The 15,237-nt window shown below is 34.8% G+C and overlaps 1 protein-coding gene across 11 annotated transcripts in view; it reads right to left on the bottom strand.

Moving 5' to 3' along the window:
• The window catches only part of DGKB (diacylglycerol kinase beta), a 797,684-nt gene that overhangs the window by 452,300 nt on the left and 330,147 nt on the right, over window positions 1–15,237 (bottom strand). For 7 of the 11 annotated variants that reach the window (XR_010945490.1, XM_067746239.1, XM_067746240.1 and 4 more), the window contains 2 exons: window positions 13,067–13,102; window positions 4,554–4,670 (listed from right to left, as the gene is read on the bottom strand). Coding sequence is in view for 10 of the 11 variants with exons in the window: in XM_067746239.1 (XP_067602340.1) it covers window positions 4,554–4,670; window positions 13,067–13,102 (153 nt within the window). In the remaining variant the exon portion in view is untranslated. The remainder of the gene's footprint in view (window positions 1–4,553; window positions 4,671–13,066; window positions 13,103–15,237) is intronic. The other 4 variants (XM_067746242.1, XM_067746244.1, XM_067746245.1 and 1 more) reach the window with 2 other exon arrangements.

The raw sequence follows: 15,237 nt of genomic DNA, 5'->3' as shown, positions 1-15,237 counted from the left end.
GCAAAAACAAACAAACAAACAAAAACATCAGGATAGGGTAATACAGTATAACAAAGAAAATACTGACGGTGGGAGAAAGTGTTCAGGAATATTTTACAGCATGTGTGGTACTTGAAATCTTGCAGAATGGTTATAATTAGGTGTGAAGGACACTGCAAGAGCAAACAGAATGGATTCTCCTCTATAAAGAATAGAGCTAATCACGTGAGATCGTATTTACTCACATAAAGGGGCAGTTTCAATCATATAGAGTAAACACTGAAGAATAGGACTTTAGGGTCAGACTGGTTTGGGATCCTAGTTCAACCATTCCTTTCTACAGATATGCTCTCCCTTAGTGCCATCAATACGCCTTTCACTCCCAAATTCATAACTGTCCTCACCCCTGAATTCTAGATTCACATATCTGTCTGCCTGCTCGACGTTTCCATTTGGATATCTAACAGCATCAGAAATTTCGTTCCAAACTTTATTCATCCAGATCCTTTTCCATCTCAGTCAATGGCAACTTCATCATTGCAGTTCCATGGGCCAAAGTTCTTGCGATGTCCCTACTCTTCACTTCTTAATGAGGCCTAATCCCACTATCTGACTTAAAATTATAGACAACTCTCAGCCCTGACACATCTTATCTTATTCAGTTCCATTTTTTTCATTCCATTTATAACCTAGCACATTATATGGATGGAGACATGGACTCATTTTAGAGGACTTAGGGAGTTAAAATGACAGTGAAGAGCTGATTATAAGAATCAACAGGCCTGAGGACTCCAAGTGGGCATACACACACACATCATCAAAGAAAAGGAGTTAATTTTATACACACTCTATACATTTCTGTATAGTGCATATATGTATGTTTACAGTATTGGGAACTATAAGGATGAGATATTACAAATAATAAAGGCAGTAGGGATAGAGAAAAGCAGTTGTGGTGGGGAAAACACTAGTTCAGTTTTAGATATTTCAGTATAAAAGTTCCCCTTTTTATCTTTTGCTAAGAGTATTACAAACTAGACTTTTTGGTTTGCAAGTGATGCTTATGCTTGAAAACTTTTTTCAAAGAATAATTAGGGACACGGTAACGTCGGCTTAATACAGTTTAAACAACAGTTCTGTTTTTTTACTTATTTGTTCACATGTGGATAATCATCTGTATTTTCACATCTATTGCACGTTAAGGAATTGTAGTTTCAATGACATTTGATCATATGTATTAAGTGTAAACCTATGGTATGAGCGATGACAAAGACGGAGTACCTAACCACCTCTATTTGAAGTCCCCTAGGACTGGGGTTAATTAATGAGACTCATCCTAAGGTTATACATGATCTATTACTTCCTCTAATTAGAAATAATAATCCTGATCATTATGCTGGTTAGCTGGAAAGAAGTAAGATGAATGTGCTTAACTATGATTAATAGTCTTTAAGTAGTGTAAATCTCTTCTGTCACTGAGTTATATGCAAACTGGGCTGCAACTCAATGCTTTTTTATGATATATATAATTTTTAAAACTTGCAGAAAGAATTAATTTTCTGTAAGAACTTTTTACCTTTTATGATAAAGAATAAGCATTTTATTATTTTAAAATTGATTACCACAACCAAAATAACTTATTTTTCCATTTTGTATGAAATGGTTATCCAATAATTTTATTCTCTTACCTTTTAAATATTTTCTCCCAAATTATGTGAATACCTATGTGCATCATATTTTAGTCCATTCTGCTGAGGTGAAACAGACCACTGCATGTGATTATATACCAATATTTTTTTAAGTAAAAAAATTTTAATGATGATGATTACAGTATTTACTTACTGCTGTTTTATAAGGGCTGATGTCTTCCCTTTGCTAACTGACAACTTTACCTGACACTTTTTTTTTTTTTTTTTTCTTTGCGGTACGCGGGCCTGTCACTGTTGTGGCCTCTCCAGGACTGGGGCATGAACCCGTGTCCCCTGCATAGGCAGGCAGACTCTCAACAACTGCGCCACCAGGGAAGCCCTACCTGACACTTTTATATGTCAAAGAAAGCTATGAAAAGTTACTATCTGGTTAGAGAAATGAAACACATCCACAGAGAAAGTTAATCACCTATTGTTTTTGATGTGACTAATTTAGTTGTAATAAGATTGAAAATTTTGGATCCTTTTTGAATAAAAAAGAAAACACAACTTATATTGCTATGTCAGTTTAAAGTCTTTAGAACACTCCGCATGCACCATTTTAATTTTGGTTCTGATGTCTGAGTGAAGTCAGATGTAACTACACAAATCTTAGGAAACTGAGACTAAAGCAGTTATAATTCTAGTGCATTCATGCTTTTTATTTCAAACTTTGCAAGAATGTAATAGTACATGGAAGAGCAAGGTGGTCAGAAATATAGCATTTCTGGACCTGTTAAAATTTGTTAACCAAGGAGACAGGGATTTTAGGAGTAAAACAAACTCTGAGTCACGTGGTCCTCATTCACACCTCACTAACTGTGAGGCCCTAGGAATAATTTGACTTCAGAACATCAATATGCTCATTTTTAAAGTGCTAATAATAATATTTATCATATGTTAGAGAGTTAAGAATTCATAATTATCTCATATGTTCATTGAGAGGTGTCACTTAATACACATAAAATATCATCACAGTGCCTAGCATATACTGTTTAACAAATGATGCGTGTTTCCCTTCCACGTTGAGAAGTATGTGCCTAGCCATATGTAAAATATACTTGAATTTTAAAATTAGGTTTCCCTTTTGTTATTTTCATTGCAGGAACCCAGAGCGACTAAAGATTTAAACTAATTGATATTGTCAATTGACTTATTAAAACTACAAATGTTGATTATTTTCCACTAAAAATTTCACAGGATCACTTAACAAACTAAAAGCTTTTGCTATCAAAATTATGAATAGATTTCATATTTGGGGCTTTCAGTGAGATCGCTTAACACCCAAGTATGCCTTTCAAAAGGTGTGGACACTGATTTTCTCTTTCGATAATTAACTTCTATACTCTCTAACCAATGTAAATAAATTTATTGTTCCCAATTTCCTCTTTTTACATTTGAGTTTAATAATTCATGAACAATATTCTATTCTCAATGTGTTTTATTATGTCAAAACAAAGCAGTAAACTGGTTATCAATATTTAAGCAATAATTATTAAATTTTCAATGAGATATTCAAAACAATGAAGAAGCAAGCATTTAGGCAACTACTGTGTGCTCTCAACTGTGCTTGTAAATTAAGAAATATAAAAGACATAATAACCCACAGAATCACAGATAAAATAATAAATAAAAAAAGATATAAAATCATGTATACTGAACACAACTATGTGACATAGTATATCTTTGTGTGGTAAGAGGTTGGTAAATTTTCTTGGAGAACATGAAACTTGAAGCCTATTCTTAAGGAAAGGAATTAAAAATTGGAAGAGAGAAACGTATAGGTAGGAAAGCAAAACAAAAGAACTTAATCCATAGATTAAGCCAAATTCTTTGATTGTGCTCATGTTTGACTGAGAAACAGAGGCAAATAATTACAATAGATTCAATCTGTAGGATGTCTTAAAATACAGATGGAAAGAAATGTTACTTTTGATGTCAGAGACCCTAGGGGTAATTTAGAGGTTTTTAAAGTACTCAAAACATGATTTTGAGCTACCTGTGTTAATTTAAACTAGAAATATACATGGAGTTTTAATTTCAACTTAAAATATTGGAAGATATGGATAAATTATAATAGATTTTATTAAATAAACTTTCTTTTTTGTAAAATTAATTTATTTATGGCTGTGTTGGGTCTTCGTTGCTGTGCGCGGGCTTTCTCTAGCTGTGGTGAGCGGGGGCTACTCTTCGTTGTGGAGCATGGACTCTAGGTGTGTGGACTTCAGTAGTTGTGGCACTCGGGCTCACTAGTTGTGGCACTCGGGCTCACTAGTTGTGGCTCACGGGCTCTAGAGCGCAGGCTCAGTAATTGTGGCACATGGGCTTAGTTGCTCCAAGGCATGTGGGATATTCCCAGACCAGGGCTCAAACCCATGTCCCCTGAATTGGCAGGTGGATTCTTAACCACTGTGCCACCAGGGAAGCCCAGATTCTTTATTTTTATTATTGATTTAGAAAAAAATTCCACACAAGTAGAGTTCATTTTATTATTTTCTGAAGACATTTTGTGAGTCAAAATCACTTCCAAATAGATATAATAATATGTGCGGAGAACGTATACGTAGAAATAAATAATGCATATGTATATAATAAAGGTATATATGTAGTAATAATTTGCCAAAACTTCAGATTGACACAAGATCTCTTACCAAGTTGAGTTTAAATGGAGATAACATCATAAATGATTAATCCAATCAGAATGTCACTCTGTCAATCAACTATAAAACTGACATCTTGATAAATTAATAAAAATGTTTCTGAAATTGTCAACTGAACAGATCTGCACATTAAATAAACGTGTTGATAGCTGGACATATGCCCTTCTAAGAGCATGGAAGTAACAAATATGAAAGCTACAAACATTTGGATTAAAAAAAATCATACCTGTAGGCCTTGTCCATCCACAGTAACAGAGTTGGCTCTTTGCATTTTGTTCTTGTCAATCACTTTGTTTGACAGCTGGAAACCACCCTTTTCCTTTTTCACTGTTGCTTGTCTTTCCTGTAAGGAAAAAATCTTTTATAAAAATACTGAATTGTTTCACTACAATGGGCAACATAGAGAAGAATTTCATGGCTACAAACTTGGGCCCAGGTTCCAAATTTGGAGTTTCTAGTGAATAATATGAAAGCTAATGTTTTCTACTGGCTCAAAATATATGATAGATGTATGATCAAAATATCAGTTAAAGAAAGGATGTGAAAGAAAACCAAACTGTATTATCCCTACGTACCCAATTATGACTCTGTTAAAAATTATTAAAGAACACTAAAGCTAATCATTTTCAAAAACAATGGTGCAGATAATAATACATGATTGTAATGTAAAGGATTTGGTACTGAGCACTGAAAATAATGCTTATAAATACATGCAATATTGAAAATGAATACATGATGGACCCTTAAGCTACTATTGATTATCAAGAATGGCACATAACTTAAAACACACATTCCATCCCAGCTAATTGCTACGTTCACCATAATAGAAAATTTTTTTATAGTGGTATTCTTCCTGTTTCTATTTCCTCTCTTTTCACTCTTTTCAACACAACCCAATAAACTTTTATCACCATTAATCCACTAAATCAGCTTTTATTAAAATCACCAATGACCTGCTCATTTGCGCCTCACCTGTTGGTCAGTCTTTACCTTCTCAATTTTTAAACACAGTTTGACAGAATTGACATCTACCCTCTAGAAAACATGCCTCAACTGGGTTCCGGGACACTTCTTTCCCTTAGCTCTCCTCTTACTTGACTAACTGCTCCCTCATAGTCTTTTTTGTTGATTTCTCCTCCAGCTTTATAATCTGTAACGTTTAACACTTGACCTCTCCCTTGGACCGCTCATCTCCACAATCTATACTCACTCCCTAGGTAACTTCATTTAAAACCAAGGCTTTCAATTTCACTTTGATAATGAAGACTTGCCTACCCACCTTAAAAATAAATCCCAAACTGGACGATTATTCACCACATGCATCATCACATGGTTTAAGCACCCGTTATTTGCCTTAATTATCGTAGCCATCACCTTAATGGACCAATCAGAGTCCATCTTTTGTCTCCCTACAGTCAATTTTCTATATAACAGCCACACTTATCCCTTTTTACTCCACTCCAGCTACAACTACGTCACCTTTGTTTCTTGATCACAACATTTGTGCTCTTAAAACAGGGATCTTGCAACCACTCTGAACTCTGCTGGACTGTTCTTGCTCCTGGTCATATGTAAGACAGGCTACTCTATTCCTGTGTGTGTGTGTGTGTGTGTGTGTGTGCACTGTTTCACATCAGATCCTAGATCAGTGCCTGATAAAATCCCCATAAATGAATGCGGAAATAAATTAATCTTAACACTAAAAAATCAAAAAATTTAAAGTGCCTGAAATATTGTGTTGAGAAGGACTCCTGGGGCATGTCTAGGTTTGTTGTGAAAAACTGTCCTGATCAATTAGCAATGTCTGCCATGTGTGCTTAAAAGTTTGAGTGCCACGTATTTCCTATCACTTATTCAGATATATATACATTTCTGTTCCTATATTTACATATATCTTGTCGATTACTTTTCAATTACTGTAATTTAGGAAAATATTTTAAGTGGAAATATTTTAAAAGTAAAGCTCTTTTTAAATATATTAGGGCCAGATGGAACAGAAAACGTCTCAGACCAAAATAAATGCTAATCAGTGTAGTCCTTTTATAGTCCTTGCAATTTCATGGTGCAAAAATACTGAATATATTTTTTGTGTGGCTGAAAATGGATGGTGTAATAGGATTCCTGAAATTCAAATTCTTTGGAAAATGATGTACTTTCATATAAGCATAATTTCTGGCAAAAATATTGATATTTTAAAAAACAGATCATTTTTTCTAAGCTTGCAAATAACATTTTGTCCATAGATAGTTAAGGGTATAATGCATAAATGAGTGAATTATAGGATGAGGTTTGGAATCAGACATCCCAAGTGGAATCCCATCTCTGCTACTTAAATACTATGTAGACTTAGAGAACGTACTCTTATTCAAAATGGAGTTAGTAATACCTATTTCTCAAAGTTGTGTATGGCTTGACAGAAAATGTATAAAGTTCTAATATTGTGCCTATATTAGTGTATGTGCTCAATAAATGAAAGTTATTGTGAATTATGTAAAATAGGTATGGTTCTTCCATTAGGGTGCTCATCAATGTCACCATTATGCAAAATGCTTGTTATATTTCCAAATACATATATATATGAAAAAATCCACTAGTTACAACAGGCATATGTTTAAATAAGTAAAGCTCAATGTTTATATTAGAAAATCCACAGCAGCTTGTGCTGAGTGCAAGCATGTAACACTGTTGGTGGGTATGGGAATAATTTTTTTCCAGATTCTAGCATGCAGGTAAATAAAACATGGAAACAATGTTCTATAAAAATCTATATTGTGAAAGTTATAACTTATCTTATATGTCTTATATTCTGCCATGTAATCCAACAATTATTATTTAGTATTTAATTCCTAAATGCTTAGGTTATAAGAACTAAAATAAAATTTTAGCCACATTGGAACTTGGTATTTGTGACCAGACTATTTATAAATGTAATTCTGGAAATTTAAGACATGTAAGTATATGTCTGTAAAGAGTTACCAAATTATCTATTAATATTATTTTATTCTTAGCTATGCATATAGCTAGGGAGAATCTTGTGTGGTGAGAATCTCCAGCTAACAGTTAGCAGTTGATTAAGTGGTTTCATGTCTCTCCAGGGAGTCATCCCTCTGAATAAATTGTGGATTAAACTAAACTAATGCTTTCTAGTAGCAACTGTAGCAACTGAAATATAAAAAGAAATTTTAAAACTCTAAATTGTGTTTTCAATTGATAAAACACAATTTTTAATTGATAAAACACAAAAAAATCAATTGTGTGTTTCAATTGATAAGATTTTCTTTCTGAAATCTAGACTCATAAGAGGTATATAACAAGTTAATAAAAAAATCTTCAGTCTACCCATTGGCAGGTGAATTTTATTATATAATCTGGATAATACTAAAACTTACATTTGTTTAAACACACACACACACACAATCAAGAAAAGCCAAGTGGTTTCTTTGAGGGAAATATGCTTAGTGGGTAGAATTTGTGGAATTAATCAAGGCTGACACTTTAAAAACAGGAGAGACTCATAATCATTTAATTTTTCCCATGGTTTTCTTTTTATTATACTCATTTGTTTTAGGTTTATTTCCAAATTGTATGGAAGTCTCTCTGAACTATTCACTGTATTCTACTTAAGCAGCATAAGCTAACAGGAGGGTAGTTGGATACTTTTTCCTATTTCCACTAAGAAAAATCTTTACTTCTTTCCTCTTTTATATGAGGGACAGGAAGGGTGAAGTAATTGCATCTTTGAAAAATCTGATGTTCACAAAAATTTCACTGGCCTCTTCGGGGGGTTAATTCACCCTGACTGACTGAGTTCTATGATGATATTTAAGAAAGTCACTTCCTATGTTGAAGTTACTGAAAAGTTTCAGGAAGAGCTCACCAGCATTATTCTGCACCTTTATTCAGGATAAAATTGCTCTCTAATAATAGGGGCAGTGCTTATCACTTCACCATCAGTTCTTTCTTTTTTTTTTTTTTAAGTTTTTGGGCTCTAAATCACAAAATAAATTACTTTGTTATAATTAAGGCAAATTTTATTCTGCTAGATAAATTATCCCAAATATAAAGAGTGGGCTTCCCTGGTGGCGCAGTGGTTGAGAGTCTGCCTGCCGATGCAGGGGACACGGGTTCGTGCCCCGGTCCGGGAAGATCCCACATGCCGCAGAGCGGCTGGGCCCGTGAGCCATGGCTGCTGAGCCTGCGCGTCCGGAGCCTGTGCTCCCCAACGGGAGAGGCCCACGTACCGCAAAAAAAAAAATAAAGAGTTGGAAAATGATTGCTTTAATCAATAGAAATTATTCAAACACTGAAAAGGGGTACTTTAACAAAAAAATCATGAAAGAATACAGAACATGTAACAACAAAATATAAAATACAATTATTGATATTTCAGCATTTTCAAATATCAACCATTTGTGTTTGCTATGCAGACATTTAAAATATAGAATTCAATGTTTTGTGATCCTTAGACTACAAGTAGAGCAACAGATCTTAACTGGGGAATATATTGTATTAGAATTCCAAAAGAATAATCATCATAATGAACAGAGAAGAAAAGCTGAAAGGCCAGTCACAGAAAACAGAAAGATGAAATAAATGAAATAAAAAGATGTCACTTTAAATATGTGCTCTAAAATAAGTCTTTTTCTATATCATGCTGATTCTCAGAAGTAGAGTATTTGTAAGTTGTTGAAAACTGCTTTCACAAAAGCGATGCTTACCACAATACTTAAGCCTGCAGTTATCGATCACTCACAAACGACAAGCAGCAAGTGATGATTACCTCAAGCACAGGGTTTTCTTCTTTTTGTCCAACCTCAGCATGAGAGACAGGCAGCAGCAAAGCACCGCTATTGGTACAAAGCCACAAAGGGTGGGGGTAGGCGGTGCTTGGCTGCCAAGAGCACCCTTTACTGGAACCCTGGAACTTGCTTTCTCTGCTACTGCACCGTGTGCCCAAATGGAGACTTAGCCCATTCAGCCACTGGATCTAGGCCCCAAGAATTTCCCAGGAACCCTAGAATTTTAACCTGAGGAACACATGGATATTCACAATATAAAAGATCTTCCTGAAGCAGGAGTGTTACCATGTTCATCTGGGCTTATACAAGTTATGAGCTCCAAGAAACCAACTTAATGACAGTTGCACCTTTAATTATCATAACCTTATTATGGGATTTGAACATTTTCCTGCTGAGAAACATTAATTCATTTCAAAAATGGCAAAGGCTTTAAATCTACTAGAAATCCTTAGAAGTTGCAGCGAGACATGGCTGAGTAGCAGTCTTGGTTTTTAGAAATACTTTTATAAAGTTTTAAACATAACTATAATAAATGATATAAAGATTTCCATTTCTTTTTAATCAGTTAAATAAGTACTTATTCAAAAACAAAAACAAAAATTACTTTGGGCAGAGACAAAAATATGGGCTTGGAGGCCGAATTCTAGCTCTGTCTCTGTAAAGACTTGGGCATGTTATTTACTATCTCTAAGCCATCATTTAATTAATCTATAAAATGGGAGGGTTCATGTGATGACAAATTGAGAAAATGTCAATGAAGGTACCAGCATAAATTAGGCACTCAGTAAATGGCAGTAATTTTTAAAATATAAAAAAATTGGTATGTTTTATCATTAAGTTTAACACAGGTACACTGCTTGGATTATAGTAAAGATAGGTGTTGTGAAGAAGTACTTTATTTACTTTATAGTATTTTATTTGTTTGTCCACTATGTCACCATAACTTGGGATAATTGTTGTGATAATCTGAGTCTTTTTTGTTTGTTTGTTTGTTTTTGTTTGTTTTTGTTTTTGCGGTACGCAGGCCTCTCACTGTTGTGGCTTCTCCCGTTGCGGAGCACAGGCTCCGGACGCGCAGGCTCAGCAGCCATGGCTCACGGGCCCAGCCGCTCCACAACATGTGGGATCTTCCCGGACCAGGGCACGAACCCGTGTCCCCTGCATCAGCAGGCGGACTCTCAACCACTGCACCACCAGGGAAGCCCAATCTGAGTCTTTTGCAGGAGGATAGAAGACAACAAACTAGACAGAGTCAATCCTAGTCTTAACGTACTTGCAGGTACTACTCACCAACTCAGCCTGAAGGTATAATTTATATCTTGATCCACAGCCCTGGTTTTCATACATCGCACATGATGTGCATATTCTCTCCTAGGATAATTTCATACTGAGTGTGAACCACTTACAAGATTTCTGTTGAAGAAATCCTGATTGGAAGAAATGAAATTTAGGAATGGGAAGGTCCATGTCTAAATCATTTGTTTGGGCTGTGTCTACTAGCATATGGTTGGGCCATTGTAAAATTCTGTATGAGTGTATGGACCTCAACCTTACTCACTCTCCATTCCCTTTGTAAACTATAATAATTGATGGCCACCATAAGCCGAAGCTTAAAAGCCAAGAGGTAGCTCTCTTGTATATTCATACTCATCATCTCTTTCTGCCAGTTGAGTTAAATGCTTAACCTAGTGATTTCTATGTAGTCCCCAAACTGTTTATTCAAGTTCTAAGTAGAATTTATTTTATTATTGGTACTGTAGAATTTAATTAGCACTCAAACTATTGAGTTTTGAATGTAAAATAAGTTATTTCCATGAAAAATTACTTGCATCCTTTGGAAAGGCACAATAAAACAAGATTGTGTGTGTGTGTGTCTGTGTGTGTGTCTGTGTGTGTGTCTGTGTGTGTGTGTGTGTAGGAAGAGCAGTTAAGTTGGGCTGGACACAATGACTAAAAGATTTGAGAATTAATAATAGAAACAGATTTTTTTTTTTACACTCAAATTGCTTTGCAGATGCCTGTGAGTTTTTCTTATACTTTAAAACAATTGAAAGTAATTGAAAGCAATTACTTTCATTAATAAACAAATATTTTTTCACAAAATAAGGAATGCTTTTGTTATACTTTAAAACAATTGATAATTGAAACTTATCAAGGGTGTTAAGGCTGTGCTATATGCGAGAAAGGGTATATGCCATTTCCAAATAATAGATGTATCCACATAGAAAAGCCCTTGATCCTATGTGAAAAGTTTAGCCAATGAATATACGTTTACATATTTTAAGTAAAATGTTTAAGGTATATACACATTTTTTCTATAAGTTCCCCTACATACACTTTAACCACATGTTCAATTAACCAAAAAGCAATTGTTCTTGATGGTGGTATATAAGGCTTCGTGTGTGTGTGTGTGTGTGTGTGTGTGTGTGTGTGTGTGTGTGTGTATTCACACAGTCACTCATGTATATATCTACACATGTGCTTAAAGAAATTTTTGGAACAACGTAGTTGAAAAAAGCTTATATAATGATTTCAGACACGGTAGAAAGTTTAAGTTAATGTAAACCAATACAGCTTGCCAAAACAAAACAAAACAAGCAAACAAACAAAAAACAGTACAGGAAGACTTTTAAAAACTTTACAGCAGACAAAGAGTTTTTCTTGACAAATAAAAAAAGCATGTTTTGAAAACAGCAGTTTTGGTCTCTTTATTCAATCTATAATAATACAAATTATTTAACTAAAAGTGGGAGATATTTTGAGATTAACAAGTCTAAAGAGAAAACTTTAAATCTCTCAGTTCATCATTTGATGAGCTATGATAGGGGCAAAAATAAACTCAAGGATCTTAACATATAAAGTTAATTCTCTGACACTTAAATAATTAGACTAAATAATAAACTTTCCTAATACCTTTGTCACCTGAGTGTGTAATTTAACGTCTACTTTATAATAATTATGATAATGATGGTATCAACTGACTTAAAGAATATAAAAACAGTTTAACATCTCTCTTAGAGTAGAAACATTATATTTCAAGCATAGCTCCTAGTATATTTGTAAGTATATCTATGGTTACAAAATGAAATTTTAAAAAATTTTAATGAGGCAGTCTACACTGATTAGAAAACGTTTCGGGGGAAGAGAGGTTATTACATTTTTGTGCAATTATGTTATCCTCTAAATAAATCATACTCATATAGTATTCAGATATTACAAGTAATATTTTCTAAGCAAGCAGATGCAAATTATAAATTTAGGTGAAAGAATACCACCTGAGGATATCCTTTAGAGATAACAGCAATTGAATGGGATATTGTCACAGAACAATGTGGAGGCTTTGCTTAATTAATTAAAAGGTAAAGTTAACACTTTACTGAAAATAAATGTTGCGGCAATGCCTACATTTATTTTCAAAATCAAAGTCATTTACTTTGTGACTATATTTTATTCCATTGACTTTCTATGCAATGTCATATGCTAAGTGATTAATGTAGACCTACTCTTTTAAAAGTGATGAGGACTTCAAAGTGAGCAAGAGTTTCTCAATTTTCTATCATTGAAAAAAGCTACATTTTAATGGCTTAGAGGAGTGAACTGTTTGGGTTTTCTGCAAGGTTTAAATGTGACAGATAGGAATAATGCTATTCTTATACACTGGTCAAAACTCTGCAAAGTAACCTTTATTTTTTCCTGCATACTTTGTGCCATTTATCTTCTTGTTTCCCTAATGCTTGTCACAAATGTTGATTATAAAGGCTGCAAGTCTATCACACATGAAAATACAAAGATCCCAATTTCAAATATCAAAATATGAGAAAAAATAAAGCCTACAAATTAATTTTAGTATGTCACTGATACAGCCCCAAATGTTCTTTATAACAATACGAGATGTATAAATGACCTATAATAGCAAGTGTGAAAACCTTTGCTTACGCACCTCAGGGACTGAAACTCCTGAAGTGGGCAGAGTCTGCTGAAAAAAGAGAAGCTCATATTAAAGCTGAACAAAAAAAGTCATACTGAAAACAAGTACCAATGAAGGTTCTTATATCACTACACACGTGTGAAATAAATGAATACATTACAAATACATTTCCTTGTCATAATTTTTCTGCTTACTTCCATTAATAAACCAAAATCTTTTCATGAAATGAGGAACATTCTAATGCAGAGGGGATTAGACTGTAAAATTACTTATCCAAAATACAATTTCATATACTTAAAGTAGACTAATCTTTGGCCAGCTTCACAGACCTCTCTACAATAATACTGATGTATTACATTCATATTTTGGGATGAGAACTCATCTCCAAGTTCCATTATCCTTCATAAACCATTCTTACTAATTTTTTAAGTTGCCCATTTACACAGCCCACCATTTCACTTTCTAGTCCAACTTTCAACCCTTTCTACAAATACTCAGTGTCTTTTGACAGCTTATGGTGATTTTATTTTGTGATACTCTGGAGATAAAAAATATATATTCCATTAATAGCAGTAAAAAATAAAAAGATAATTAAATAAGTAGCAAAATTTTACTTGAGAGTAATTATTAAAAGATTAGGTTAAATACACTAAAACCAGTCTTCATGACAGCATGTCTTCAATTACCCACCACCCTTCCTTTTCTAAGTCACATTGGGAAAGTTTTTTTCTGGCAAGAAACAGAGAAAAGGTTACCAAATTCCAAAAGCCTGTGTCCTGTGGGACTTTATAACATAAAACACAAATTTGGAAGAATAGGTGATAAATCACACTCAATACTAGATAAAGATTTTCCTTGGTTGCGGGGAGTAGGAAAGCTGGATGGGAAGCTAGTCCTTAGACATTGTGTGTCTCCAGAAAGAAGAGAGCAGTCAGTATATTTGAGTTTCCTCTCCTGGACCAAGCTATGTGTGTGAGACTCCCAAAATGAGAATGAAAGATCTGAGAGCACAGTTATTATTTACTGCCTTACCCAGTAGAACTCCAGGAAGGCAACAAAACACAAAAGAATAAATAGCTGCATGTGAGGCTTCATGGCTGCTTGTACAGATATGGAGTAGAAGGATCCAATGTACCCAAAAGTGGAACAGAAGGAGAAGTAGTCTAGGGCAACCCTAGAGAAAATTGAAGCGTCCAGGAATACAACTCTATTTGGAATATATTTCCAGGGGCTTCCCTGGTGGCGCAGTAGTTAAGAGTCCACCTGCCGATGCAGGGGACACAGGTTCATGCCCCGGTTCGGGAAGACCCCACATGCTGCGGAGCGGCTGCGCCCGTGAGCCATGGCCGCTGAGCCTGCGCGTCCGGAGCCTGTGCTCCACAACGGGAGAGGCCAAAGCAGCGAGAGGCCCGCGTACCGCAAAAAAAAAAAAAAAAAGAATATATTTCCATAATACAAGTAAAAAATTCTGCAGCAACAGATTTTTAGTAAAAAAAAAATCATGAAGTCTGGGAGGATGAACTCGAGTCAACTAACCCATTAACAGGAGAAGCCTATGAGGGCCATTGCTGTTGTTTCTCAGATGGATTGACAACAGGTTTGGTAGAACTTTCATTGAAAGCTTCTGATGTCAGTAATATTCTGGATTTCTGAGTCCAAGTCAGCCTATATAACACCTGGGGCAATGGGTGGTGGGGAAAATGTTTGCGTTTGCTTCAGTCGGGACCAGCTCAAAGCATTTTGTCAGCCTTCTTTCTTTCTTATTTCTTGGTTGAACCTTAGACCTAAATAAACATTTAAAGACATGAATGTAGCCCTTCCATCTTTATCATAATATACAAATATTTGATCTCCTCAAATCCAGATTAAGTGCCTTATCCTATCCCATCCCATTGACCAGGGACTCTCAAGCAATCAAACGAAGATGCCCATCGGGCAGTTTCTAGGGCATGAGTCTCAGATGCCTTCTGCCTTGGGAAGCGTCAATGCTCACTGTGCATATGTCTGTACAGAGCAAGTCAATAGAAAGCCAAGTGAAAAGGCTATAGTTACCAAATGATTCAGACTAACAACCAATTGCAGTGCAAGGACTTCAAATAGCATAGCTCCTATCTACCCCACCACTACCACCAAAAAAAAATAATAATAAATCAATCAATAAAGGATATTTTTGAGCTAATTAT

Source organism: Pseudorca crassidens, chromosome 8 (genome assembly GCF_039906515.1).
Source record: "Pseudorca crassidens isolate mPseCra1 chromosome 8, mPseCra1.hap1, whole genome shotgun sequence".
NCBI classification, from domain to species: Eukaryota; Metazoa; Chordata; class Mammalia; order Artiodactyla; family Delphinidae; genus Pseudorca; species Pseudorca crassidens.
Note: the sequence above shows the minus strand (reverse complement) of the source record. Positions and strands in the feature narration are given on the sequence as shown.